Source organism: Mercenaria mercenaria, chromosome 9, assembly GCF_021730395.1.
Source record: "Mercenaria mercenaria strain notata chromosome 9, MADL_Memer_1, whole genome shotgun sequence".
Taxonomy (NCBI): Eukaryota; Metazoa; Mollusca; class Bivalvia; order Venerida; family Veneridae; genus Mercenaria; species Mercenaria mercenaria.
The window spans coordinates 81,877,803-81,904,312 of record NC_069369.1 but is presented as its reverse complement, the minus strand read 5'-3'; the positions used below and the strand labels follow the sequence as shown (position 1 = coordinate 81,904,312).

Here is a 26,510-nt window from a genome sequence, read left to right as displayed (position 1 = left end):
AAACTTGAAGAACTTCACATGTTAAATTTTTAAAAAATTGATCAACCGTGAAGTCAGTAGTCCCACATTAGCGGTTTTGCATGAAATTCCGGCTATATCTTCTGCGCGTCTGTTGTATTGTAACATCCCAATTGCGCGCTTGCGCTGAATTTGATTCAATCGTGCCATGCAACCAGCAATATTGTTTTTAGCTTTATGCTGTTTTTCGAGTGAGTCAATCATCAATTATTCCAATGACAATAAAATTTTACAAAGAAAACTGTTAATTACACGCGCACGTGAATTTCATGCAAAACAGCTATTGTGGGACTAATGACTTCATGGTTGACTGATTTTCAAAATTTGACATGTGAAGTTCTTCCAGTGTAATGTTGTATGACGAAAACAAGCCAAATTTATAAATTTAAGTTTTCTATTAAAAAATACCCTAGTTATACATCTGGATAGTTTCTTTTGATGTTCAGTATAGTTTAACAAGTTAAACTGTAAGTAACCAATAGCAACATCATATTTGCGATCTTAACAATCAATAAATGGATTCACTCAATAGGTACAGTGTACCCTGGTTTAATAAACCAGTAAGCGAGTCAAAAATTTAAATATTTGAAAATCTGTAGCAGCTTATTAGGTATTACTATAAAACATACAATAGTTTTCTTTTTCTGCAAATGTACTTTAAATACAATAAAATTATTCTTTTTCGTTGTAGACTGTCTTTTGTAGATTTCGACTTGTGCTAATCTATGACATTTAATCAGTGAAGCAATTAAATCCCATTCAATTTATGTTCAAAAGTCAAAATCCACATCCCCAAGAAATTGTTGCCTTTGACAAAACCACAAAAGTTAATGCCCATGAAATAAAATGACTTTACAAGATCTGAAGAGACTTCATGAAAATATGCTTTTTTTAAGACAGACATGTGGCTTTACAACTTCTAAATTTGATATGAGAACTTCAAAATGCAAAATACTATAACTGATTTCTTGTATATAAAGAAACTGAGAAACATAGTTCCTTGCAAACCAGATTGGGATTTCTGGTGACTTCACCGGTGTAAGAAAACTCCATCTTTCACCCCAGGGTAGTATGATGTCATGACATACTTCCTGTTTACAGACGTACAGTTCCTGCGCATTCTTAATACACTATTGTAAGAAGAAAGTGCTGTAGGAAAGTCATTTGTTTAAATTTATTTAACTATTATTTGTTGAATATGGCATGCAAGAAAAAGTTTCAACCACTGGTGGTAAGTGCAGGTGGAAATATCCGGCTCTCAGGTAGCTGTTTACGCGGTAACTCTGCAGAGCCTGATTCTCCCATCTGCATCTACCACCAGTGAAAGAATCTTACACTCTTATTCTTATTCATATAGGTCAAAAATATCAAAAAGTAAATTTAATGATATGAAAACTTCAAAACTCAAAAAAGTATTATAGCTTTCTTGTGTGTATATATATATACAGTCTCTCATTTGATTATAATAATCATTCATGTCAAAAATATCAAAAACAATTTTTACAGATGGTGTAACTAAAAACAAAACTGAAAATGAATTCATATTAAAAAATGTGTGACTGTTACTATGCATGTTACTATGCATTATGTTCAAAAGCAAGTACAAAAAATTCAATTAGGACATTGTGGATCGCGTAACTAACAACAGCATGTGATAGGAGGAAAAAATCATTAAAATAAGGAGCTGCATTCAATAAACGCTTGATGCCCCCGGTGGCATCCTTGTCGATACAAAGCAACCTAAGTCCAAAACGAGGTCAAGGTCAAACTGAGGTCAGGTGATGTCTGAAGATGATGAATGGTCACAGGTTACATCTGCATTAGTATCAAGTCATTGTAGTAAGGGGTATTGATGCTAGACGAAACGGTCCCATTTGGTTAACCAAGAGATGGCCCATATAAAGCAACCTAAGTCCAAAATGAGGTCAAGGTCAAACTAAGGTCAGGTGATGTCTGAAGATGAGGAATGGTCACAGGTTACATCTTCATTAGTATCAAGTAATTGTAGTAAGGGGTATTGATGCTAGACGAAACGGTCCCATTTGGTTAACCTCGTATGGACGGACGGACGGACGAACGAACGAACGAACGAACGAATATGGACAGGTCAATCACTATATGCCTCCCGCATCAGTAGATGCCGGGGGCATAAAAACAGTTTTCACACAAAAATGCTGTTCCGGACAGCATAATATCACACATTTTTATCAGTTAGTACTTGTGACTAGGGAAAAACATCAACCTGTTTCTTTCTCTCTATCAATAACAATTCAAAATTTATAAACTTCTACAGCCATACTGTCACTCGGTTTATACGCTGGAAGACCCTGTATGTTATACAAGTCACACATTATAGCCCTTTGTTGAAGTATACCCTGTCAATAGAGTGAGGTAGCTTGTGAATTTTCTCTTGGAGATCGTGCTCTAAATGTTTTACTGCCATTGAACTGAAAAGAAGAAAAAAAGATGTATCTACATGCCTGTCTGAAAAATAAAATATTTTTTTATTAGCATACTGCAACTGAACTGTCTGTCCTTCTGTCAGTACGAATCAGATTTTTATGCATGCAAACTTTAACCAGAAGTTTTAAGTTCAAAAGGTTATATAATTTGACCAAAATTCATGTCAGAGTTATGGGACTTGATGCAATCAACTAGTTTTATAACCCCGAAGGCACATGTGAAGTTTCAATTAAATATCTGCATTTGTTCTGCAGATAGTAACTTTAACGCAAAACTTTAACCAGAATTTTCTAAGTCCAAAAGGGGGCATAATTTGGCCAAAATGCAGGTCAGAGTTATGGGACATGATGCTATCAACTAGTTTTATAACCCCAAAGACACATGTGAAGTTTCAATTCAATATCTGCATTAGTTTTGGAGATAGTGACTTGCACGTAAAACTTTAACCAGGACTTTTTAAGTCCAAAAGGGGGCATAATTTGCCCAAAATACATGTCAAGAGTTATGGAACTTGACCCAGTGAGGTTGGTAATTGATCTAGAAAAAGAAAAAATAAGCTTCAAATCTATATGCTTTTTAGTAATAGCTGTATGTACTTGCACGCACAACTTTAACCAGGATTTTCTAAGTCCAAAAGGGGGCATAATTTGGCCAAAATGCAGGTAAGAGTTATGGGACTTGATGCTATCAACTAGTTTAATAACCCCGAAGACACATGTGAAGTTTCAATTCAATATCTGCATTAGTTTTGGAGACAGTAACTTACATGTAAAACTTTAACCAGTAACTTGCATGTAAAACTTTAACCAGGACTTTCTTAGTCCAAAAGGGGGCATAATTTGCTCAAAATACATGTCAGAGTTATGGGACTTGACCCAGTGAGATTAGTTATTGACCTAGAAAAAGAAAAAATAAGTTTCAAAGCTATATGCCTTTAAATTATAGCCATATGTACTTTGCATGCAAAACTTTAACCAAGGTGTGATGCCGACGCCAACGCCAGGTTGAGTAGAATAGCTAGACTATTCGAAGTCGAGCTAAAAAGGGAAAAAGATCAGGTATCAGGAAATTTATGCTATATTTCTTAGGAAATTCTTTGAACCTTAATTACTGACAGACTATATGTTATGGAAACACATGAGAATATGTTGTTTTAACTAACTTTTACAATGAAAATCGGAAAGCATTTGTAATGCTTTACTCGAGGTAAACTGCCTTAATTATAAATATCTATATTTAACCTCGGTTAAATACATAATCCTCAAAAGCGGTATTGGTAACAACAGCAGAAAGACATTTTATTGCCGCCGCGGCCAGAGTTCAATTCCTGACATGGGCATCTTTTTTTTCTTGATTGGCATTTTTAAGACAGTTTAGAAACAAAAACTCATATTCTAATATTCATAATATGACCAAACTTCAATTGAAAGAAAGGTCATTTTTAGCCAAAACCTGGAAGTCAGTGCCTTTGATATAAATTAAATGGCAAATTTTGTTGTTCCAAGAATAATTAAAGTGGGTTTATAGTATTTAAAAGTAAAAACCTCAGTTTTTTTGTGAACGTATATTTTTAGATAATGCTACAGTGAAATACAGCTCACTAGAGCGTTGGTGACTCAAGCAACCCAGCTTTTTCAGCAATTCATGCAAATGTTTTCCCTGTATTTTCTACTTTTGTAGCGCATTGGCTCGTAAACTCCAGTGATTAAGTTAATTTCAGTCACAATTATTAATCTGGTATATGTAGGATATTTGTTTGTTTCAGTGTTAGATCAAAATTTTATTTCACCAAGTGAACACCATATGCAATATTTCCACGAGTGAAAATGTAAATTATGGGGTTCACTAGTGAAATATATTTCTATCTTACATGTAAAACAAACAAATTTTCTTTTTATTTCATATATACACCATACAGGGATTTTGCCAGGCCAAGATGACAAGTTCTGGCAAAGAGCTGTGTTCAAATTATCCAAGTTCAAGCAAACGAAGTTTGACTGTAATTACATACCTTTTCTGAGGAAACAGTGCACAACACAGAGGTGTAGCAAACACCAAACTGAAAACATGAAACTAATAAAAGTTTGTGTGCTAATCAAAAATGATCAGTAAAACAGATGTAATACATATACTTGATTAAAGTACATAGTTTTAACTAAGTTGCTGTTGTTTTTTATAACTGAATTTATTAAACAAGTATCAATAATACACAAACAAGAATGATAACAGCAACATATGCACTATTTCTAACAATTGTCAACTGAATAATATCACAGTCGACAAAAGCATTGTTTGGTAAAATGCTGGTCACAGTTATGGAACCTGTACCATGCATATCAGATTATCACCGTGAACAAGTGTGTGAAGTTTCAATGCATTCCTATTAGTGGATAATGAGATACCAGCTTACATACAAAAACTTAACCAAAAATTGTTAAGTTGAAAAAGGGGCAAAAAAAAAAATGCAAAATAGTTATGGATCTGTGCAGTGTTAAGTCAGTTTATCAAAGGAGTAACGTGTGATGAAGTTTTACCTGCGCCACAAGTGGTTACTGCGAGTACTGAACTAAAAACTTATCCAATTCGAGCTGCCAACTAATTGCCTATGCAATGGCTACAACAGCTCTACTATTCTTTGAATAGCGAGCTAAATAAATAGGCCACATCCACAAATACTCCTAACAGCAATTACTTACATCGAATAACGAGATAAGTGAAAATGCATCAAACTTTAACTGAACCTTAGCTAAAAAGGGGGAACAATTCATGAAAAATTGTGCCAATTAGTTGCATTGCTGGCCAATGTAGGTGATAATTGATTTGAATCCAAACTATTTTACATTTGAATAAATCCAGCAAATAATAAAATCACCATGAGCAGTAAGTACTTATCTAAACTTATAACATTCTCAAGTATAAAAAAAAAAGAATTAATTCATGAAACATGATGCCAGGTATATAGCACCTTGTTATTGCAATTTTAGTAATAGGGCCATAAAAGATAGTTGAATCAATCCTGGTTATAACTGAGAGATTAACTTTAATATTACCAATTCACAACTTGTAAACTGAAGAATTACTAAGTAAAAAGGGCATAATCATGTATAAAACTGGTTAGCTTCAGAGTTTATGCACCGTTGATTCATTTGATGGGTTGATGATTGTATATAACATAGTATTTATTTGATCCAAATCCATTCAGTAGTAAGAGATAGAGTGAAAGTGCATCTAAACTTAGCTTAGAAAAACTAAGTGAAATGGGGAAAATCATGAAAATTTGTGCGATTGTTGCCCTTAAATAGAGTGGCGTAAGATAGAATCAAATATTTACAAATTGATCAAGTCATGACAATAATTACATGAGATAAAATATCGGAATAAAATGAGAAAAATAGGATAAAAATAAAAAAACTTTAACAAGTGTGAACATGTAAGACGCCAGCGCCTGGGTCGAGTAAATACCCTCCTTAACTAACTTCTAAACTACATTGTCAAAACTTGTATTCTTACATTTAACTAATAAAAATTCTGTAACTTGTTCTATTACTTTTAAGCATAGAGTCTAGGCTAAAATCTTGACATATTCAACTTAAACTATTACAAGAATGATTCTGACATCAAATGAAACAATAAAATTACAGCCGGATAAAAATCATCCCGATAGATATCTCTGCACGGATGAAAATCAAAAGGATAAAAATATCACAAAAACTACAAGTAAACTTGTTATAGGTGCATTAGCCAAGGTCTGCCTGAATGAAAAATTTAACTTTTAAAGCAAAAAATATCTGCAACAAACAGTTTATAGTTTTATTTTGTAACCTCTAGACTGTAGATCATAAATATCTAAACAATGTGTACTGGTAATTACCATTTTTTTCTTAGTGCTTATACAGAAGTTTCATCCATTTCAGATATTTTTAACAAAATAGATGGCACATATTCTATTGCATACTAAAATTCTTATATATGAGAAACTGTGAGATTTCAAGATGCATTCATATATCCTATCGCTGAAAAACTCTAATATTATGTGTTGACTAGAAAATGAGAAATTACAAGACTTTTATTTAATATTTGTTTTCTATGTGGATTTTAATGTTGATCATCACAATTTAGGTCATATGGACATTCAGTCTTGATGGTGAGAAGATCCAGGTGCCCTATGAGCATATTCTACATCACGGTGGTGGAAGGTCCTGGTAAACACTGAACCTTCTAAGTCAGCTGGTTGGCTTCTTCATGAAACATTCAATGTCCTGAGAGGCTTACCCAACTGCTATAGGCACGTATTCGAAGTCCGTGACCTTAACCACTACACGAAGCCCAGACTGTTTTAAACATCAAGTTTTGGGTTTACTACATTCATATACTTTTTGTCTGGACTGCTGAAACTATGAAAGAAATACCCTCGAACTAAACAGCAAATATTCATGGTTACGAGGTAAAGAATGAAATCTATGGATAGATCATATTTTACTTAATATTCAAATATTAACTGCATTCACTTTATAATAGGTTTCCTACAATCTCAAGCCTAAGGTTCATGTTGTTACTCATTTCAAACCTGACATTCTCACATTACCAACTCTTAAACCAAAGCATCCTACCCTACTCACAGACCCTGGCCCAAGCTAATCAAAACTCCCACACTCTGCCACACATAGATATCAAAAATGTTACACAGTAACATATGCGTTATGATGAAAATGCAGAGCAAATACATTAACAACAACTATTTAACACAGAATATTGATAACACATCTTCTTATGGCAATCAGTATTTCAATGTCACATCTTTAAATTAGACATGCTTTTGAGAAAAAGTGAAATGACTTACCACAAAACGCCTAATCATCTAAATATACAGTCAGTCTTTATATATGTTTACTAACAAAATTAACATTTAAAAGTAACAAGAAGGATAATTTTCAGACGCGCTCACTTTCTAAGATTGATTGAAGAATGGGTTCAAAATATTTCCACGATTATCAGTCCTAAGAAATAAATAAAAAATTAAATCAATGATTCCTGTATTACTTTGTTTGATAAGTCTTGCACATATTGCAATATATGAGCCAAATTTAAATCCCAAAAGGGCCATAATTCAGTCAAAAAATAAGATTATGTACTTTGCCTACTAGATGATCATAATGATAAACAAGTGTTCAAATTTCAAATGCCTAGAAATATTTGATATAACATAGACTTGTAAAAACAAACCAATTCAAAGTCCAAAATGAGGCCATATTCAGCCAAAATAGATGAATAGATCAGTTCTCTTTCCTACAGATAGAGACTTATACTAAAAAGTGAAAAAGTTTCAAAGCTATCTCAAACACTTTACAAAAATATGAAGGTACGAAAAATTAACAAGATTCTAAGTCAAAAAGGGCCATAATTCAGCCAAAATCCTCGATTGAGTTAGGTTTGCCATAACTGGAGGGCAAGGATTGTAACTACAGTGTCTAAAGTTCAAAGTATATTATAAATAAGACTTTGTCAAATATGAACTGTACGAAAAACTTAACCTGTTTCTAAGTCAAAGAGGTGCCATATTCAAGCCAAATCTCCTGAGGGATATGTGCTCTGCCATTACTGGACATTGTGGGTGTAAACATTGGGCAGAATTATCAAAGCTTTATCTCAAACAGCTTTGGTAAAAATATGTACGATTAAACCAGATTTTCTAAGTCAAAAAGGGCCATAATTCAGCCAAAATCCTTGATGGAGTTATGTGCTTTGCCTATAACTGGTACATGGTGAATGGTAACCAACTGTTAGAAAGAAACTTTAACTCCAAAGACTTTTGGGTTACAGAGATATGTGGACTGCTAGAAATATTACACCAGATTTCTTAAGTCAAAAAGGGATAATTCAGTGCCAAATCTTGATGAGTTATGTGCTCTGCCTAATAACTGAGTTAGATTTAAACCAAGTGTGAAAAGTTTCAAATTTTTCAAAAGACTTGTCAAAATATATGGTACGAAAAACTTATCAGATTCTAAGTCAAAGGGGCCATAATTAGCAAAATCCTTGATGGAGTTATGTGCTTTGCCTATACTGCATATGATGTCAAAAGTGTTGAAAGTTTCAAAGCTTTATCTCTAAAAGAATTGTCAAATGTGGACTGGTACAAAAAACTTAACCCAATGTTACGCACGACAGCTGATGAGTAAAAAATTTAATAGTCATTATCTTTTACGAAAAGTATGCTAAAACGAGCTTATATGGTTAATCTAGGGCCAATAATTCTGAATGATGTGAGCCGTTGAGTTATCAAACTTTGCCAAGGACTTATGTCAAACACATTTTGTTCAAGTTTGGTGAAGTTACAGATGAGAAAGTATCAATTAGAGTGGGACAAAAACTTGGTGCAACAACAACAGACAGGCCAGATAGGGGTAAAATATTGCCACTACTCACTGTGTGGTGGGAGACATGATTACATTAATTCAATAATGGAAATGGATTAATTTACAAACGGCTTTTTGTCAAAGCATTTGCATGATTATTGTGGAAATCATGAAAACAGAAAGATTACAAGTATTAAAATAGTTAAGTACAGGGAAAAAATTTTTCAAATGCTCATTTTCATAACTTACAGATCTTGCATTTTTCATAAGTAAGTTTCTTCTTTAAAAGAAATTACTCCTTTGGCTACTTGTCATTTAAAACTGCATTTAGAATTCAATAAATCCAGGAGCATAAGTTATGTTTACAGAATGCTGCACATATCTTCAGTACTGTTGAAAAACAGTGTTAAATCCCCTACACTAAAAAAGAACAAAACAAATCAAAAAATTACCATGTAACTTGATATTTTCCACTATGTACTAACACTAGGCCCTGTTTCCATATTTTTCTGAAAATAAATCGCCAACTAGCAACTCAAAATTAGTGAAAATAAAACCATGAAATGTTCAAATATTCAAAACAACACGTTTTGTTTTCTTGGGTGTCAAACAGACACAACTGCAGATCATATGACAACTTTCCAGCTTTAGATGGCGGAGCAAGACCCCAGATTCACCTCCTAGCATTATTGCTGGAAAACGCAAATAAACGAGTATACATTCCTCACAATAGAAAATTTCTACATCCCATCCAAGGTTTCAAACCCAGAGGTGATGGGCAAGTGATTTGACTCTGACATGAAAGTCCCTTTAAAAATGATAGAAAAGCAAGTGAATAATTGGAAAATAATGCTTCTTTCTTGCCATGTAATTAAAATGTTAGAGTGGAATCAATGGTACGGATGCTTTGGTTCAGAGGGCTAAGACGCTTTCCAACAGAGGTGAAGACCCCTGGGTTCGATTCCAGGTTACTCCCATTGTGGTTGTGTCCTTGGGCAAGCACTTAATGATGATTGCCTCAGTTGACCCAGCTGTAAATGGGTACCAGCAAATTTCTGGGGTTAAGGTATAAATGGTTTTAACTATTATTATATTAGGGTCACTCAAAAGCTCAACAGAACTTACAGTCATTGTTTCACAAAGCGACGGTAAATAAAATTTACCTTTACCTTTAGGACTTAGAACAAGAGCTGTCCATAAGACAGCGCACTCCAGTGTTTGGTGATTTGACAGTAAAATGAATATATGTCTCAATAAGAGCCCTCTACTTTAAAAGAAAGATACACCAAGGGGCATAATTCTGTCAAGAACATAAATTAGAGTTATTTGGATTGTTACCACACATGCAGATGATGACAGTAAAAATATATTTTGAGTTTCAAGTCATTATCTTATACAGTACCGAAGTTAAGTCCAGAAAACGAAGTTTGTCAAAAAAATTTAAGTATGGTAGGGGCATAATTTGGTCAAAAGTACAAATCAGAGTTACGGGGATTGTTACCACACATGCAGATGATGATGATGATGATAAAGATACATTTTAAGTTTCAAGTCTTTATCTTATATTGTACTAAAGTTATATCCAGAAAGCGAAGACTGCCAAAAAACTTTAAATATGAAAGAGACATAATTCTGTCAAAAACACAATAAGAGTTATGGTGACTGTATCCACACATGTAGATGATGATTATAAAAAAAAAACATTTTTAATTTCAAGTCATTATCTTTTAAAGTACAAAAGATATGTCTATAAACGAAGCTTTCAAAAATATTTAACATGAAAATAATTCCAAGTATAATGACTTTGTGACCTTGACCTTCAGTATAATGGGCTCAGCCCCTGCACATATTTTGTTTGTATGCTGGACAATGTTTATGTGAAGTTACAGTAAGATATAAGCAACAGTAACAAAGATATGACAGAAAAACAAGGGTTGCCGAAAAACTTTAAAGGTCCATTACTAAGGAAAAGTGAGTTGGCAATTTTTTTCATAGCCAGTGCATAGACTTCTGCAAGACACTAAATAATGAAGATTGGCAGGTCAAAATTTACAGAAGGTCTTTGGAACTCAAAGAAATGTATGTGTATTATGTTGAAATTTCAATGAATCGACAGAATGACCCCCCAGGTCTTTTTAACTTTCTTCATACTTCATAGAAAAATAATTGTACATATACTGCGATTTACTTCGAATTTCTACATACCAACTTTCATTTTCCAATAAAATGAAATAGTTTCTGTGCTTTTTAAAAGAAATTAAAATGTTCACTTTCCTTAGTATTGGACCTTTAACCTTAAAAATAATCTAAGTATAACACCTTGGTAACCTGGACCTTATGTCTAATGGGCCCAGCCCCTGCACATACTTTGTAAGTATGCTGGACAATGTTTATGTGAAGTTACAGCAAGATATAAGCAATAGTAACAAAGATATGACAGAAAAACAAAGGCTGCCAAGAAACTTCAACCAAGAAAGCTCACGCCTTCACAGAGGCGAGTAGAATAGCCCCCCCTGTTATCCGAATAGTGGAGCTAAAAAATAAAAATACCCTTTAACTCAAGCAAACTAGAGTTAATTATACAGTGTGAAGAAAACCCCTTATTGTCCTGTAAATTGCAATAAAATTTGGATGTATTAAAATAGAAGGAATTGACCTGTGATTCAAATAACATCAAAGACAGAACTTAAATAACAGTAATTTATGGAATCTTATACTTAACAAGTGATGTTATTTTCAAAATTTTGATATTTTGCTGTACATCTAGAAGTTAGCCCTTTAATATAGCAAAGACACCTGCAATGACTGCATTTCAAAATTCAGTGGTGACAAAGCTAAATGAGCTGTGCCACTGGAAAACCAACATAGTGGCTTTGCGACCAGCATGGATCCAGACCAGCCTACGCATCTGTGCAGTCTGGTCAGGATCCATGCTGTTCGCTTTTAAAGCCTATTAGAATTGGAGAAATTGTTAGCGAACAGCATGGATTCTGACCAGACTGCGCGGATGCGCAGGCTGGTCTGGATCCATGCAGGTCACAAAGCCACTATGTTGGTTTTCTCATGGCACGGCTCAAATATCAACAACTTACTCATTCCTGGAGTAGCCATCATTATTCTGGAAAATACAACCTGAGCTATCGCTGACCTTGCAGCATTCTTAGACTCCCCGACACGATTACCGTTTATATCAAACACTGGAATTCCATGCATTATCTCTCTAAAAATAGAAACATTTGTAATTCAAACTTTCAATTTATAGATAATCAATTCAGAACTAATACAGGCAAACAGCCATTACTATAAATTCCTACACAATGAAAAAAAAATAAGCATTTGAATATTTAAAACATATGAATATAAGAAGTGATGATCAGCAAAGAGATTGTAGTAGAATCTATAACCAGATAATTTATTATTTTAAAATTGCTGTCAGGTAATATGCAAAATGTTTTTTTCTCTTTTTTTGTGCTTAGTTTTGCAAATAGTGTAACTTGCAAATTTAAAACAGGCTAAAATAGAACTGTATAAGGGTATATTTTTTATAACCTCAGGAACAAATTATGGAATGAATAGATCTATCAAAGGACATGCATGACTCAAATGTAGCCCCCATTTACTTTGTACCTGAGGTTATAAAAATATACAGCAGATGGACTATTACAGACGAATTTCTAAGACAAAATTGAGGGATTTTATGACTTAATTTGGTAAAATTTAAAACAGGTACTGTAACTACTTTGTCTGTCCTTTCTAAATATGTAACATTTTAAGATGCATTTTAAATAAGGACAACTGTTGAACTTTTGACCTGACCACAATTACACTTTGTGCAAAAACTTTTTGTTTAATTGGGTTTAATGTCACACCGCCACAACTGTAGGTCATATGGCGACTTTCCAGCTTTGATGGTGGAGGAAGACCCCAGGTGCCTCTCCGTGTATAATTTCATCAAAAGCGGGCACCTGGGTAGAACCACACCTGGGTAGAACCACTACCTTCCAGCTGAATGACTTCCTCATATGAGGAATTCAACGCCCTGAGTGAGGCTCGAACCCACATCGGTGTGGGGCAAGTTATTCAAAGTTGGCAACCACTAGGCCATGGAGGCCTCTTTGTGCAAAAACTTAACTCTAAATTATATATATATAAAAAAATATTCATGACTGTGTCCAATATTTATTCTTACCTACTCCTCATACAAGGTATATTTATACAGTTAGCGGCCGCTACAGCTGTGAATGGTACAAAACGTCCTATAAGTGGTGGAAATTTCTGGAAAGCAAAAAACATAATACTTGTATGTCATTTTTTACAGCTCTAAGTCAAAGATAAATAACAAGCAAAACAAAGTTTCATTTTCCTCAAGTGATGTTACTGTTACCATGACAATATATAACTTGTTATATTTTACATTTTCTTTGTCAATATATGTACATGTTGTCTTATTTCACTTCAGTTAATAATAATGTACATGCTGCATAACTGCATGTTTTACATAAACGCAAAATAACATACACCACAATTTATTACCAATGTTTTTTCTGATGTAATATACCTTATTCATTCAATTAAACATGCTTAGAAAAATTTACTGTTTTAAAACAACTACATGACTTGTACATGTTTCTCTTGTGGATAAATTCAAAACGCATGTTACAATCATCATCATCATCACCACCAACACTAACACTACTCACACCTCCACTATCATCATCATCAATGCCATGATCATCAATTATATCATATCTTCACAAACATTACCATCAATTACACCATCATCTTCATTATCATGATTTCACCATCATCAACAATATCATCACCATCATCATCATTGATCATGTTTTACTGTGGCAATGAAAGTAACAAATCTACTCAGGAAAGAAAGTTGTTGGGGGCCTCTGTGAACAAGTGGTTAAGGTCACTGACTACAAATCACTTGCCCCTCACCAATGTTGGTTCAAGCCTCACTTGGGCATTGAATTCTTCATGTGTGAAAGCCTTCCAGCTGGCTTATGGTTGGTGGTTCTATCAAAGTGCCCGGCCATGATGACATAATGCTCCGAGGGGCACCTAGTTTCTTCCTCCATCATAAAAGCTGGAAAGTCACAATGTGACCTATATTGTGTCTGTGGGATGTTAACCCCAACAAAAACAAAAACAAGAGGGTCATGATGACCCTGGATCTCTCACCAGAGTAATATGAGCTACATGTTTCAAATGTCAAACTGATGCTAAAAAGAAAGTCATGAACAATGTTTTACGATCGGTGTGTAAAACTGCCTCTTTTAACCCCAGGAGCATAATTTGAATAATTTTGGTACAGGACTACTAGGCAATGCATCATACCAAATATCAAAAGCCTAGGTCGTGTGGTTTCAGACAAGAAGATTTTTAAAGTTTTTTCCTATATATGTCTATATAAAACATGGAACCCCCATGGCAGGGCCTCTGTTCACCCCAGGGGTAAAATTTTAACAATTTTGGTTGAGGACCATAAGACAATGCTACAAACAAAATATCAAAGGTTTAAGTCTTGTGGTTTCAGACAAGATTTTTAAACTTTTTTCCCTATATAAGTCTATGTAAAACTTGGGACCCCCGGGGCAGGGCCACATTTGACCCTAGGGGGATAATCTGAACAATCTTAGTAAAGGACCACTACATGATGCTACATACCAAATATCAAAGCCCTAGGCCGTGTGATTTTGTACAAGAAGATTTTCAAAGTTTTCCCTATATAAGTTTATATAAACTCCGTGAACCCTGGGGTGGGGCCATATTTGACCCTAGAGGGATAATTTGAACAATCTTGGTAGAGAACCACTAGATATCAAAGCCATGGTTTTGGTCAAGAAGATTTTTAAAGTGTTTCCTTTCGGTTGCCATGGCAACCAGAGTTCTACATGGAATTCTATTCTTTGAACAATTTTGAAAGGGGGCCACCAAAGGATCATTCCTGTGAAGTTAAGTGAAATTCTACCCAGTGGTTTTCATGAAGATTTCTTTAGAAAATGTTGACGGACACACGACGGACGACGGACATTGACCAGTCACAAAAGCACACCATGAGCCTTTGGCTCAGGTAAGCTAACAAAACAAGAATAGTTGCCAATTAACACACAGTAAGTTATTGATGGACAACAGCAAGCAAAATCAATTCAATCTAATATATAAGGAATATCTAGCATTTACCTTGACTAGTTGATTGATAGTGAGGGCTGTACCAACTGCACCCCCTGTTGCAAGAGTATACGATATACCTAAATGTCTGCAAGAAAACAAATGTGTTAGTTTAACAAAACTCAAGTAAGTGCTTGTCTAAGTACATTGTATTGATAATCTTATCTCTTTACTCTGCAACACCATTTGCAACTCAGTCTCTCTCAAAAGATGCGTTTCAATATTTCTTACAGTTTCTATAAAAATGATTTCAAAATTATGACTAGAAATGTGTGTAAAGGACACAAATGCCCCTGCAATGTCATGTAAGGTCATAGTAGTGTATGTTCTGAGTTTTGTCAAAGAAGTATAAAATTATTTTTATAGCTCTTTGGTTTTGTTAAGATGGTCATTTATGCCATTTAAAATTCCACAATGAATCTGGGATTGCCAAAAATTGCACAAAGGTTGTAGCATATTCATATGAATTACATTATAGCTTAAAGATAGGACACCAAGAATTTTGTTATGATTCAAATATGTATCAGTAGTTATGATTCTATTCTATTCCAGTCCTTGCAAACGCTGGTCAAGAAAAACTTACACAGGTGATACAGGATGTTCTCCGCTTCTGTTTGTGAAATTTACTAAAGCGTTGAATGTCTGGTTAAACCATTGCCAAAATATCACTTCCCTAGGAGTCCTGAAATTAAATACAGTACAGAATATAAAATATAATATTACATTCTCATTTTAAACCCTTTGAAGTTGTAATGGAATTTTCATATTAACATTTTTCCATAATAAGGTGAAAATTTTAAATCAGAAGTTAATGTGTCGGCTGCTCAATCCCCGAGTCAATGATGTCAGCACAAACGGGGTCAAGACGGGACCTTCTCATGACATCAGTAACATGTTTTCAAGGAAGATGACTGGAGTGATTAAAATAAGCTTTAAGCTTTCGTTACAATCAAGCTAGAAGTATAACCTATTTCAAATTGGGCATGTGACACCATTTGTGACATTGCCTTAACCTTTAGCCTGCTGGCGGCAAGAGATTTTGGCTTTGCGACCAATTAGCCTACAAAGATCATGGTCTGCACTGTCTGCTATTCAGTCAGCAAATTATCAGTCATCACCTCTTTGAGTAGTAAGTGGTACTGCCCAAATTAAACTAGAGTTGTCACAAGAGTGACAAATTATACCCCCACAATATGACCTTGTCACAGAACTAAGCCAACGTCAAAGCCAAACATGTTTGACCTTTCACTTACTGACCTCAAAATCAACAGTGGTCATCTACTGGTCTTGATCAACCTCCCTATGAAGTATCGTGATCCTCAGCCCAAGCGTTCTCAAGTTATTGTCCAGAAAATGTTTAAATATTCAGGGTCACTCTGACCTTTGACCTTTTGAACTAGAAATCAATAGGGGTCATCTGTTGGTCATAAGCAACCTCCCTATTAAGTTTCATGATCCTAGGCCCAAGCATTCTGAAGTTATAGTCCGAAAACTGTTTAAATGTTCCAGGTCACTGCGACACTGACCTTTCACATACAGACCTCAAAATCATTAGGGGTCATCTGCTGGTCTTGACCAACATCCCTATCAATTTTCAAGATCCTTAGCCTAACTGTTCTAAAGTTATCATCTGGAAACCGTTTAACTGTTTCGTGACATTGTTACCTTGACCTTTGACCTACTAACCTCAAAGTCAAACTTAACCTCATGTTACACCTGTGTACAAAAATTTATGATCCTAGACCCAAGCGTTCTCAAGTTATCATCTGGAAATCGTTTAACTGTTCCGGGTCACTGTGACCTTGACCTTTGACCTACTGGCCTCAAAGTCGAATTTACCTGTATATTCTGATGTTATACCTGTGTACCAAAAATTATTCAGAGCGGTCAAGCCTTTTATGAGTTATTGTCCAGAACCACTGAAAACCAATGGAGAGACAGACCGACAAGCTCACTTCTATATATCCCCTCAAACTTCATTTTGTGGGGGTATAATGATGGACCAGTCCATTTAAGAAATTTATTGAGGTAAAGGCTAATGTTTAGCTGGTTTAAAAATTCCATTAACAATTCATTGATTGATAAAGCTATACAAAATAATAACATCTGTAATTTGTAAGAGTAAATAAGTACATGTATGTAAAACAAGACCTGTCCGTACGACAGCACGCACAACTTTTCTCAGTGCTTGACTCTGAATAAGAGCTTTGCCATTAAAATCTTTATAAAACTTTAACCAAAAAATTCTAAGTTAAAAAGAGGCATAACTCTGTTGAAATTCAATCAGAGTTATGGGGACTGTTTCTCCTGGTGAAAACTTTGATAGTAAATAACAATTTTAAGTTTCAACTTCAACCAACACCGACGTAAGGGCAATTGCAATTCCTCCACTTTTTCTTCGAAAAGTCAAGCTTAAAATATAAAAATAGATTATAAGAATTTCATTGAGAAATTTCAATTCCTTCACCTAGTTATATGCAGAATACTGTAAATTTATTACTATAAATTTTCAGGACTAATTTCCCTAAATTTCATGGTGGAGTCAATCCATGAAACTTAATCTCAACGAACAAGTAAAACTACAATTTATTTTATGTCCATTAGTTGGAATCCATGACTTTACATTCCCAAGAAATAGCAGTTTTGATCAAACCCACAGAGAATTTCATAATAAAGAAATTAAATGTTCTCATAATACATGCATATCTGGCAATATAAACTTAATTACCTACAAATATTCAATTGAAATAATCAAACTTTAAAACATGATTTAATGATAAATCATACATGATAAATGATGTTTTTGTGAAGTCTAATGAAATGTAAGGTAGATGTTAATATAAACAGATTTGTAACGACTGTAGTACATGTGTAATCTGAAATAAAACAGAAATTAAGTTAATATTCATGCACTGCATATGCAATAAAATATCGGATTGCAAACATGTGTTTTGCCTGAATGTTATGTAATACAAGTTAAACAAGAATATAAAACATGAAAGACTTTACATGTCTTCATTTCAATGATGATAAAATCTGATATGCACCATATATAACCTCAATATTTAATATGTGATTTCTTTAACTACCAACTATATTAAACAGGCTTACCTATGATTTTATCATTATCATCACTATTATTATTATTATCATTATGACACATTTATACAGCACTCTTTTAATGCACATGCAAACGTTCAAAAGTGCTTTACAGAATAAATTGAAAAAATACAATTTCAAATTCAATACAAAACAAAAACTAGAAATGTGTCCATGGGACACAGATGCCCCCACTACATGAGAAAGGACACAATTTTTTCCTAGGTCAGGGGCCATAACTCCTACAATGCTGAATGAATCCGGTCACGAAACCCCAGGTGCACAACTGCACATGCTGGCCAACATTTCCTGTAAACTTTGGTGACTCTAGATCAAATACTTTTGGAGCTATGCGAGACACAACATTAAATGATCAATTTTTAACTAAGCCAGGGGCCATAACTCCTACACGACTGAGTGAATCTGGACGCGAAACCCCAGGTGCACAACTGTACATGCTGACCAACATTCCTGTAAACTTTGGTGACTCTAGGTCAAATACTTTTGGAGCTACGCTCAACACAACATTAAAATCACCAATTTTTTACTAAGTCAGGGGCCATAACTACTACACAACTGAATGAATCCTGATGCAAAACCCCAGGTGCACAACTACACATGCTGACCAACATTCCTGTAAAGTTTTGTGACTCTAGGTCAAATACTTTTGGAGCTAGGCGCAACACAAGATTAAAATGACCGATTTTTACAAAGTCAGGGGCCGTAACTCCTACATGACTGAATGAATCCGGATGCGAAACCCCAGGTGCACAACTACACATGCTGACCAACATTCCTGTAAAGTTTTGTGACTCTACGTCAAATACTTTTGGAGCTATGCGCGACACAACATTCTCGGAAGGACGGACGGAAAGACAGAAGGACGGACGGACGGACAAGGGCAAATCTATATGCCCCCCCAAAAAGTGGGGGCATAAAAACTAGAAATGTGTCCATGGGACACAGATGCCCCCACTACATGAGAAAGGACACAATTTGTTCCTAGGTCAGGGGCCATAACTCCTACAATGCTGAATGAATCTGGTCACGAAACCCCAGGTGCACAACTGCACATGCTGACCAACATTTCCTGTAAACTTTGGTGACTCTAGGTCAAATACTTTTGGAGCTATGCGCGACACAACATTAAAATGATCAATTTTTAACTAAGTCAGGGGCCATAACTCCTACACGACTGAGTGAATCCGGACGCGAAACCCCAGGTGCACAACTGCACATGCTGACCAACATTCCTGTAAACTTTGGTGACTCTAGGTCAAATACTTTTGGAGCTACGCTCGACACAACATTAAAATGACCAATTTTTTACTAAGTCAGGGGCCATAACTACTACACAACTGAATGAATCCGGACGCAAAACCCCAGGTGCGCAACTACACATGCTGACCAACATTCCTGTAAAGTTTTGTGACTCTACGTCAAATACTTTTGGAGCTATGCGCGACACAATATTCTCGGAAGGACGGACGGACGGAGGACGGACGGAGGGCGGACGGAAAGACGGAAGGACAGACGGACGGACAAGGGCAAATCTATATGCCCCCCCACAAAAGTGGGGGCATAAAAATGCCTTCTTACATTAACAAAGTTCTAATATGAACCATATAGATATAACCAAACAAGACATAATTTATATACATACTTAAAAATAATATAAAGTAATTTTAGGATAAAATACTGCTCCATACTTTGATATGGAAAAAAGTCATACTGAATGGCCTTCGTATGTCCCATTCTGGGTGACAAAATTAGCTGATTTTACAATCTATGCACTGCATTATGTCAACTGTACTGACAACTGCCGTAAATAAAATGCCCAAAAATAAATAAATTCATATGGACTGACTAGAAATAATGCACTTATAGAAATATCTAAGCCGTAACAGCTTACTTGTAAAACGTCATCATACATCCTGTGATGGTCATATTACACGGAACCTGTGCGGACATTCGCCCAAGTATAAACATCTTCTCCTTAGTGTCAGGATGAAATGCGGAGTCATACAAATGTTTGGCATCCCATATCTGTTCATCTGTCAGATCAGGTAAATCTTCCCCTTTCCTGTTGAAAAAAGAAGTTATAACTTTCACATAAAAGTAACAAATAGTACATGTTTTTATCCAAAAGTAACCCATTTTTTGATATAAAATAGGTTGAGTTTTGATATTTTAACTGTACATATATTTTCCTATCTTAGCTTGTAAAACTAATGCTAACGGCCATCTGTGACCAATGACTTCCTGGTTCTAAAGACACCCAATTTCATTCCCAATTCCCAAGCATTCCTAATTAAAACATTTTCTTTGCATTATAACTCTGTAAGAAAATACCAAGATTTCAAGACTGGTTTTATAGACAGGTTTGACTGTACTTCACTGTTTATGGAAAAAGTTTGGGAAAGCCACCATTTCTAATTGAATTAGGAAAATGTCATTAAACTGGGAAAATTGAAACTTACCAGTTTTCGATATTTGTGGAATGGCACTTTGGTAGTTGTTAACCATGAACTTGCTGGCAGCAAATGATTCTGCCTTTGCGGCTAGTGCATACACCTGTGCAGGCTGATCTTAGTCTGCACTGTTTGCTATTCAGTCAGTAAATTTTCAGTGAACACCCCTTTGAATCATAAATGGTACTGCCAAAATTCAATGATAGACCAGTCCATTTTAGAAATTTAGCAGGGTAAAGGTTATAGGCCTGTGATTCAGGGAAAAAACTATACCTATTTGCTTTGAGAATGTTTCCTTTTACCTGAGATAGCTTTACAGGGGAAACAAGAGCTGTCACTATTGGTGACAAATGCCCCCAAAATAAGCCCAAGAATGCCACAGTTGAATGCGCAAAAAATCACATATCATTTTGTGACCTTGACCTAAGAGGCCTCTTCATAAGTGTGAGACATCTTCTCAATATGGTTAACATTTGTGTCAAATTATTTTCAAATCCCTTGATAAATGGCAGAGTTATGGACCAGACAAGAAATACCTTTGACTTCTAAGTGTGACCTTGGCCTTGGAGCTAGGCGTCCGGGTCTTGCACATGACACCTCATCTCATTATAGGGAACATTTATGCCAAGTAATTTCAAAATCCCTTCATCAATGGCAGAGTTATGGACCGGACAAGAAACAGACCATGTTAACCTTTGACCTCTAAGTGTGACCTTGACCTTGGAGCTAGGGGTCTGGGTCTTGCGCATGACACGTCGTCTCATTATGAGGAACATTTATGCCAAGTAATTTCAAAACCCTTTAATGAATGGCAGAGTTATGGACCGGACACGAAACATACCCTGTTAACCTTTGACTTGTGTGACCTTGACCTTGGAACTAGGGGTCTGGGTCTTGCGCATGACACGTCGTCTCATTATGGTAAACATTTATGCCAAGTTGTTTCAAAATCCCTTCATGGATGGCAGAGTTATGGACCGGACACAAAACAGACCATGTTAACCTTTGACCTCTGTGAACTTGACCTTGGAGCTAGGGGTCTGGGTTTTGCGCATGAAACGTTGTCTCATTATGGTGAACATTTATGCCAAGTTATTTCAAAATCCCTTTATGGATGGAAGAGTTACAGCCCGGACAAGAATTTACCGGACGGACACTCACTGAAGTTCCTACATATGGATACTTATGTGGCTACTCTTTTGTTCTCTCTATTGTTCTTTTAGCCACGTAAGAGAAAAATAGCCACATAAAAGCCTTACGGAATGAATGACATCAAAGAAAAAGTACAGTTACCTATTGTTCCTATAGCCACCTAAGTATGCAAATGTGAGCTCGCTCGGACACACGCACGGACGGACAGTGCGATTTTAATATGCCCACCTTCGGGGGCATAAAAAGACCTGACATCTAATGCTGACATTATTCAGCTGTTCACCTATGGCTAAAATTATGCACAGAATGGGTTCTGGTGTCTTCCTTGGCAGACTGAAAAGTTTCCTCATGACCCGAACTGATATGGTGTACCTTAAAACTGACAAAAAACTATACATACTTGTATCTTTCAACAATATCCTTAGCTTCATCAAGTTGTTTGCCTGTAGCAAGAACATTCAAAGGATTTGTTGTGATGAAGAAATGCTTTGCTCTTCCCATGAAAGTACTCTGGTCATATCTTGGTTCATCCAAGTTAATGTGAGGTCTCGCAGAAGGCATTTTGTCCTAAAAAAGCACAAAAGATTAAGATACCATTGATATAAATCATATCAATTCAGCAGACATGGTCAGTTGGATAGTAACTTCCACTCCCCACACCCACCCCCGCCCTCTTTCTTCCTGGCACTCTTTCTTCAACAGCATTGTTAACTGAATGCCACTCAAAATCATAAGCTATCAAATGGGTCAAATTGCTTTTCATAAAAATAAAACAAGTTACAAGACAACATTATGTCAAAATACATATGTTCAAGTGTACTCCTATCTTGCTCCTTCAAGAGAAAATGAGAAATGTCAAGACAAACATGTATTAAGAATTAAAATAAAGGTTAATAACACCTATGTCTAGTCCCAACTAGAATATTGTTCAACTGTTTGGTATGCCTGGCAAAAGTCAATAACTACCGTCATCATACGAGTATAGGACGCACTCGTGTATAAGATGCAGTGAAAAAATATTTACAGATTTCCGGAAAGATGCTTATACCCGTGTATTGGTCGCAGAAAAAAAGGGAATCTCAAAAACATGTAAGGAAATGCGATTTTTCCGGCATCGGTCGGCTATTGTTGCGGTACCCGTGATGTTAACAAAGTTGTGAAAATGACTTATTAAAATCACGAGGTGAGATACTACTAAACTGACAGTTTCAATGGAATTTACAGCTGAGACAATAGAGGTATATCTATCAAAATAACTCAGAGGTTAATCAAGTGACAGATGTCAGACTCAAATTGAGTATGAGATGCTATCAAAAACACAGATATTTAAAGTTGAGTCCAAACTATCACAAACTTCTCAACACCTTTTCGATCTCATCATCTTCTCAAACATCTCCTAATTATCGACTTGTGTGTTGTGGCAACTTGTAATTGCGGTTGGTTTGATGTACTTGCAAAATGTGTGAAAACACGTTGGGAAAGTTTTACACAGGTAGTAAAATTCAAATGACAACTATGTCTGTAATAACTATGACTATGCACGCAGTGTTTCCCACATGGTAATACCCTAAACTTGCAAGATCTAGAACAATGCAGTCTCCAAACTTCTCTGACTGTATACTACAAAATCAAATGTAACCTGCTGGTAGTCAATGTAGGCCAACCATCACCTCAACCCTACCAGGAACCTAAAGTATCTAATCCCATATTCACACACACAATATTTCTCAAATTCCATTTTTCCAAGAACAATATGACTATGGAATTCCTTTACAATCGATGTACAGTCCATGTAACCACATTCTTGGTCTATTTAACAAACTGCTGGCATTTGTTTTGTTTCCACCTTAAGCACTGTTGACTTCTTTTAACCTTGCATTCATTGATTTCTTTCTCACATAGAAAGACACTCCATATTAATGAAACAGTTTTTTTCTCTCTAAAAAAACGTAATGTTATGTACATGTCATTTCCCCTTAAGCTTTTTCTTTTAATAGTTTTATTGATAAGTCATTGTTTACTGACCTAGTTCTGAGACTTTATGTGTTATTTTCTATTCTATGGTGTTCGAGAATGCTCTACCACAATACTGATAAACAGGGTGTTACAATTATTATTAAAGGGACTGGCCTCCAGATCGTTCGACAACAAATTTTAAAAATTTTTTTTTAGATATCTGGAAATAAATGCTACATTTCTTAAGAAGGCTTTAAAACTTAATTACTGACAAACTATATTTACAGAAACACATGAGAATTTGCTGTTTTTACTACTTTTTAAGATGAAAATCGAAAAGCGTTTGTAATGCTTTACTCCAAGTAAACTGTCTTGATTATAAATATCTATATTTTGAAGTCATAATTCACTAATTCCACTATAGCGCTATTAGTTACAACGATGGGAAAATGTCACTATTGTCACAGTGGTGCGGGGTTCGATTCCCAATGCTGTTATCTTTTTTTCTTGATTTGGAATTTTTAAAATATTTTAGAAACAAAAACTCATATTCTAATGTTCATAATATGACCAAACTTCAATTTGAAAGAAAGATCATTTTTGCCAAATCTGGAGGTTGCGCCTTTAAAGTCTGGATTGTTCTTGGTTTTTTTTTTTTTCAGAATCTTCTTTTTTTGTACTTGGTGATGCATCCAAGTTCTGGAACCTTCCATGATACTTTAAGTAGGAAGCCGTCAGAGGACAGGGCAGAACCTACAGTAAGATGTTATTGAAAAACTTTCCTTTATTTAAGAAATAATAAGTTCCCAAACATGGTTTAACGTAGAATAACCATTTTGAGTTCTTATGCGTAAGAATATATCGCCGTAGGCCTGAGTGATATATTGTTTCACATAAGAATGAAAAAACTCGGGTTATTCTCCAATAAATCACACTTGGGAACTTGTTATTTCCATTCTAACACGACATACTTAGAAAAAATTGTGACTACTTTTACGGCCGTGCTATGCACCTGGATCAGATGACGTCATTGCACACGAGTGGTTTATTGCAGAATAACCCGAGATAGATTTTGCTCCAGGTTAGAGACCACCAGTTGTTTTCCCATAGACTTACATTGTAACATTATGGTGTGTACGGCCTTCCATACATCGAAACATGTATTATCTAATTACAAGTTTTTCAAGAACTATCTTAGTTCTACCAAAATATCGGACGAAAAACATATGAATAGTGATACTTTATTTAAGTAATTTTCATGTGAATGAGATGACCCCCTGTTTACATCATTGACATGGCGGGAGAAATTCGTTTGATAAAACTTTTTTTTAAATACACATGAAATGTAGCAAATTTTGTCAAAATGTATAATAAAATACTGTAAATGCAGTGAAAAAATATCAATTTTGAAAAAATAATCACTTCCTGGGTTTGTTTACATGACTGACCAATCAGAATGCACAGACGTTACCTTATTCCCAGGTATACACTTACCTCATTCCCAGTAAGTTGAATTGGTGGTCTCTGACCTCTACATGTATTTAGGTTATTTGCTGGTCGTGTTAGAATTCTCAATAACAAAATATTACCAGTTTGGACATTTAACATATTTGAAGGATTTTATACATTAAGTCAACATTGTGGATTATAAAAAAATCTTTGAAGAAGAGAGGATTTACATTCTTTGGACATAATTCATTCAGTTTGAATTTGTGAATAATTTGGAATTATTACTATTTGGATTTCAATTTGACCAGGACAGGAATTTGACTTTTCTTGCATATATTAGATTGGACTTTGCAGTTAGTTACATTTTTAAGATATTTGCATTGTTACTTTTATAAAATAAAATTTGTTATTGTTCATATTTGCTGGTTTGTTTTTCTGTTCCCTAATACACGTAGATAAATCAGTAAGCAAATTGAGTATAGATAATCAGATAAAATTTATCAAGCAATTTTCATGGTAAGAGTGAATAAGTATATCACAGTAATAGGTAGAGTGCAGCATACAAGATATAAATAATTACTTGCCAAAAAGATCTGAAAAGCATGTTTCTGCCTCCACCCAGCCCCAACCTCCTAAAAAATATGCTACCTCCTCCTAACCCCAAATCCTTGACACTGCTGTACTTATAAAAGGTAAAGGTAAAGTTAAATTTAATTACTGTTGCTTTGTGAAACGACAAACATGAGCTCTGTGGAGCTTTTGAGCGGCCCTATTTTAAGAACAGTTAAAACCAATGATACCTTACCCCCAGCAATTTGCAGGTACCCATATACATGCAGCTGGGTCGACTGAGGCAATCATGATAAAGTGACTTGCCCCAAGGACACACACAGTGACACAGCAATGGGAGTGGCCAGGAATCAAACCCGGGGCCTTCACCTCCATAGAAAGCATCTTAGCCCTCTTAAGCAATGCACCTCTGACATGATAGCCAAGGTCATGGACATAAATCATGATGAATATTGATGTCCATTCAAATATATGTAAATTGTACAATGATGAACTGAAAGTGACACATTGCAAAGTGGACAAACATCAGTCAGAACAAATGACACGTCCACATTCATATTTCAAACGACAGATAAATACCTGAAATGTAAGTGTACTCAAACAGTAAAGACGATCTTCTTTTGAATTAAATATTAAACTAAATTTGCTTCTTATCTGCCTGGCCGCTCTCAGACCTTGACCTCTATAATGTGGAGGTGTGTTTCCTAGAAATCATTTAATTGGTCAATTGATAATGTGCTTACTTGACAAATACCACGATATTTTCGTACCAGAAACTAACACCCAAGATCAG

The 26,510-nt window shown here is 35.3% G+C and overlaps 1 protein-coding gene across 1 annotated transcript; it reads right to left on the bottom strand.

The window, feature by feature from the left end:
* Positions 1–37: 37 nt before the first annotated feature.
* On the bottom strand, positions 38–26,450 carry LOC123547597 (sideroflexin-1-like). Its single transcript, XM_053551882.1, has 11 exons — positions 26,297–26,450; positions 22,143–22,309; positions 20,032–20,202; positions 15,604–15,702; positions 15,033–15,108; positions 13,027–13,112; positions 11,886–12,057; positions 11,715–11,745; positions 4,697–4,721; positions 4,493–4,540; positions 38–2,465 (listed from the first exon to the last, which is right to left on the bottom strand). Exons 2-11 carry the CDS (start codon positions 22,301–22,303, stop codon positions 2,369–2,371), a joined length of 966 nt encoding a protein of 321 aa, XP_053407857.1. The 5' UTR covers positions 22,304–22,309; positions 26,297–26,450; the 3' UTR covers positions 38–2,368.
* Positions 26,451–26,510: the final 60 nt, after the last annotated feature.

What these genes read in the sequence shown, in the direction of transcription:
- LOC123547597 (XM_053551882.1), bottom strand. Translation starts at nt 22,303, where the DNA reads ATGCCTTCTGCGAGACCTCACATTAACTTGGATGAACCAAGATATGAC. An exon ending in ATACCTTGTATGAGGAGTAG is followed by an intron (nt 12,058 to 13,026) that starts GTAAGAATAAAT and finishes TTCTATTTTTAG; the next exon opens with AGAGATAATGCATGGAATTC. An exon ending in ATGTTGCTGTTATCATTCTT is followed by an intron (nt 4,541 to 4,696) that starts GTTTGTGTATTA and finishes TCATGTTTTCAG; the next exon opens with TTTGGTGTTTGCTACACCTC.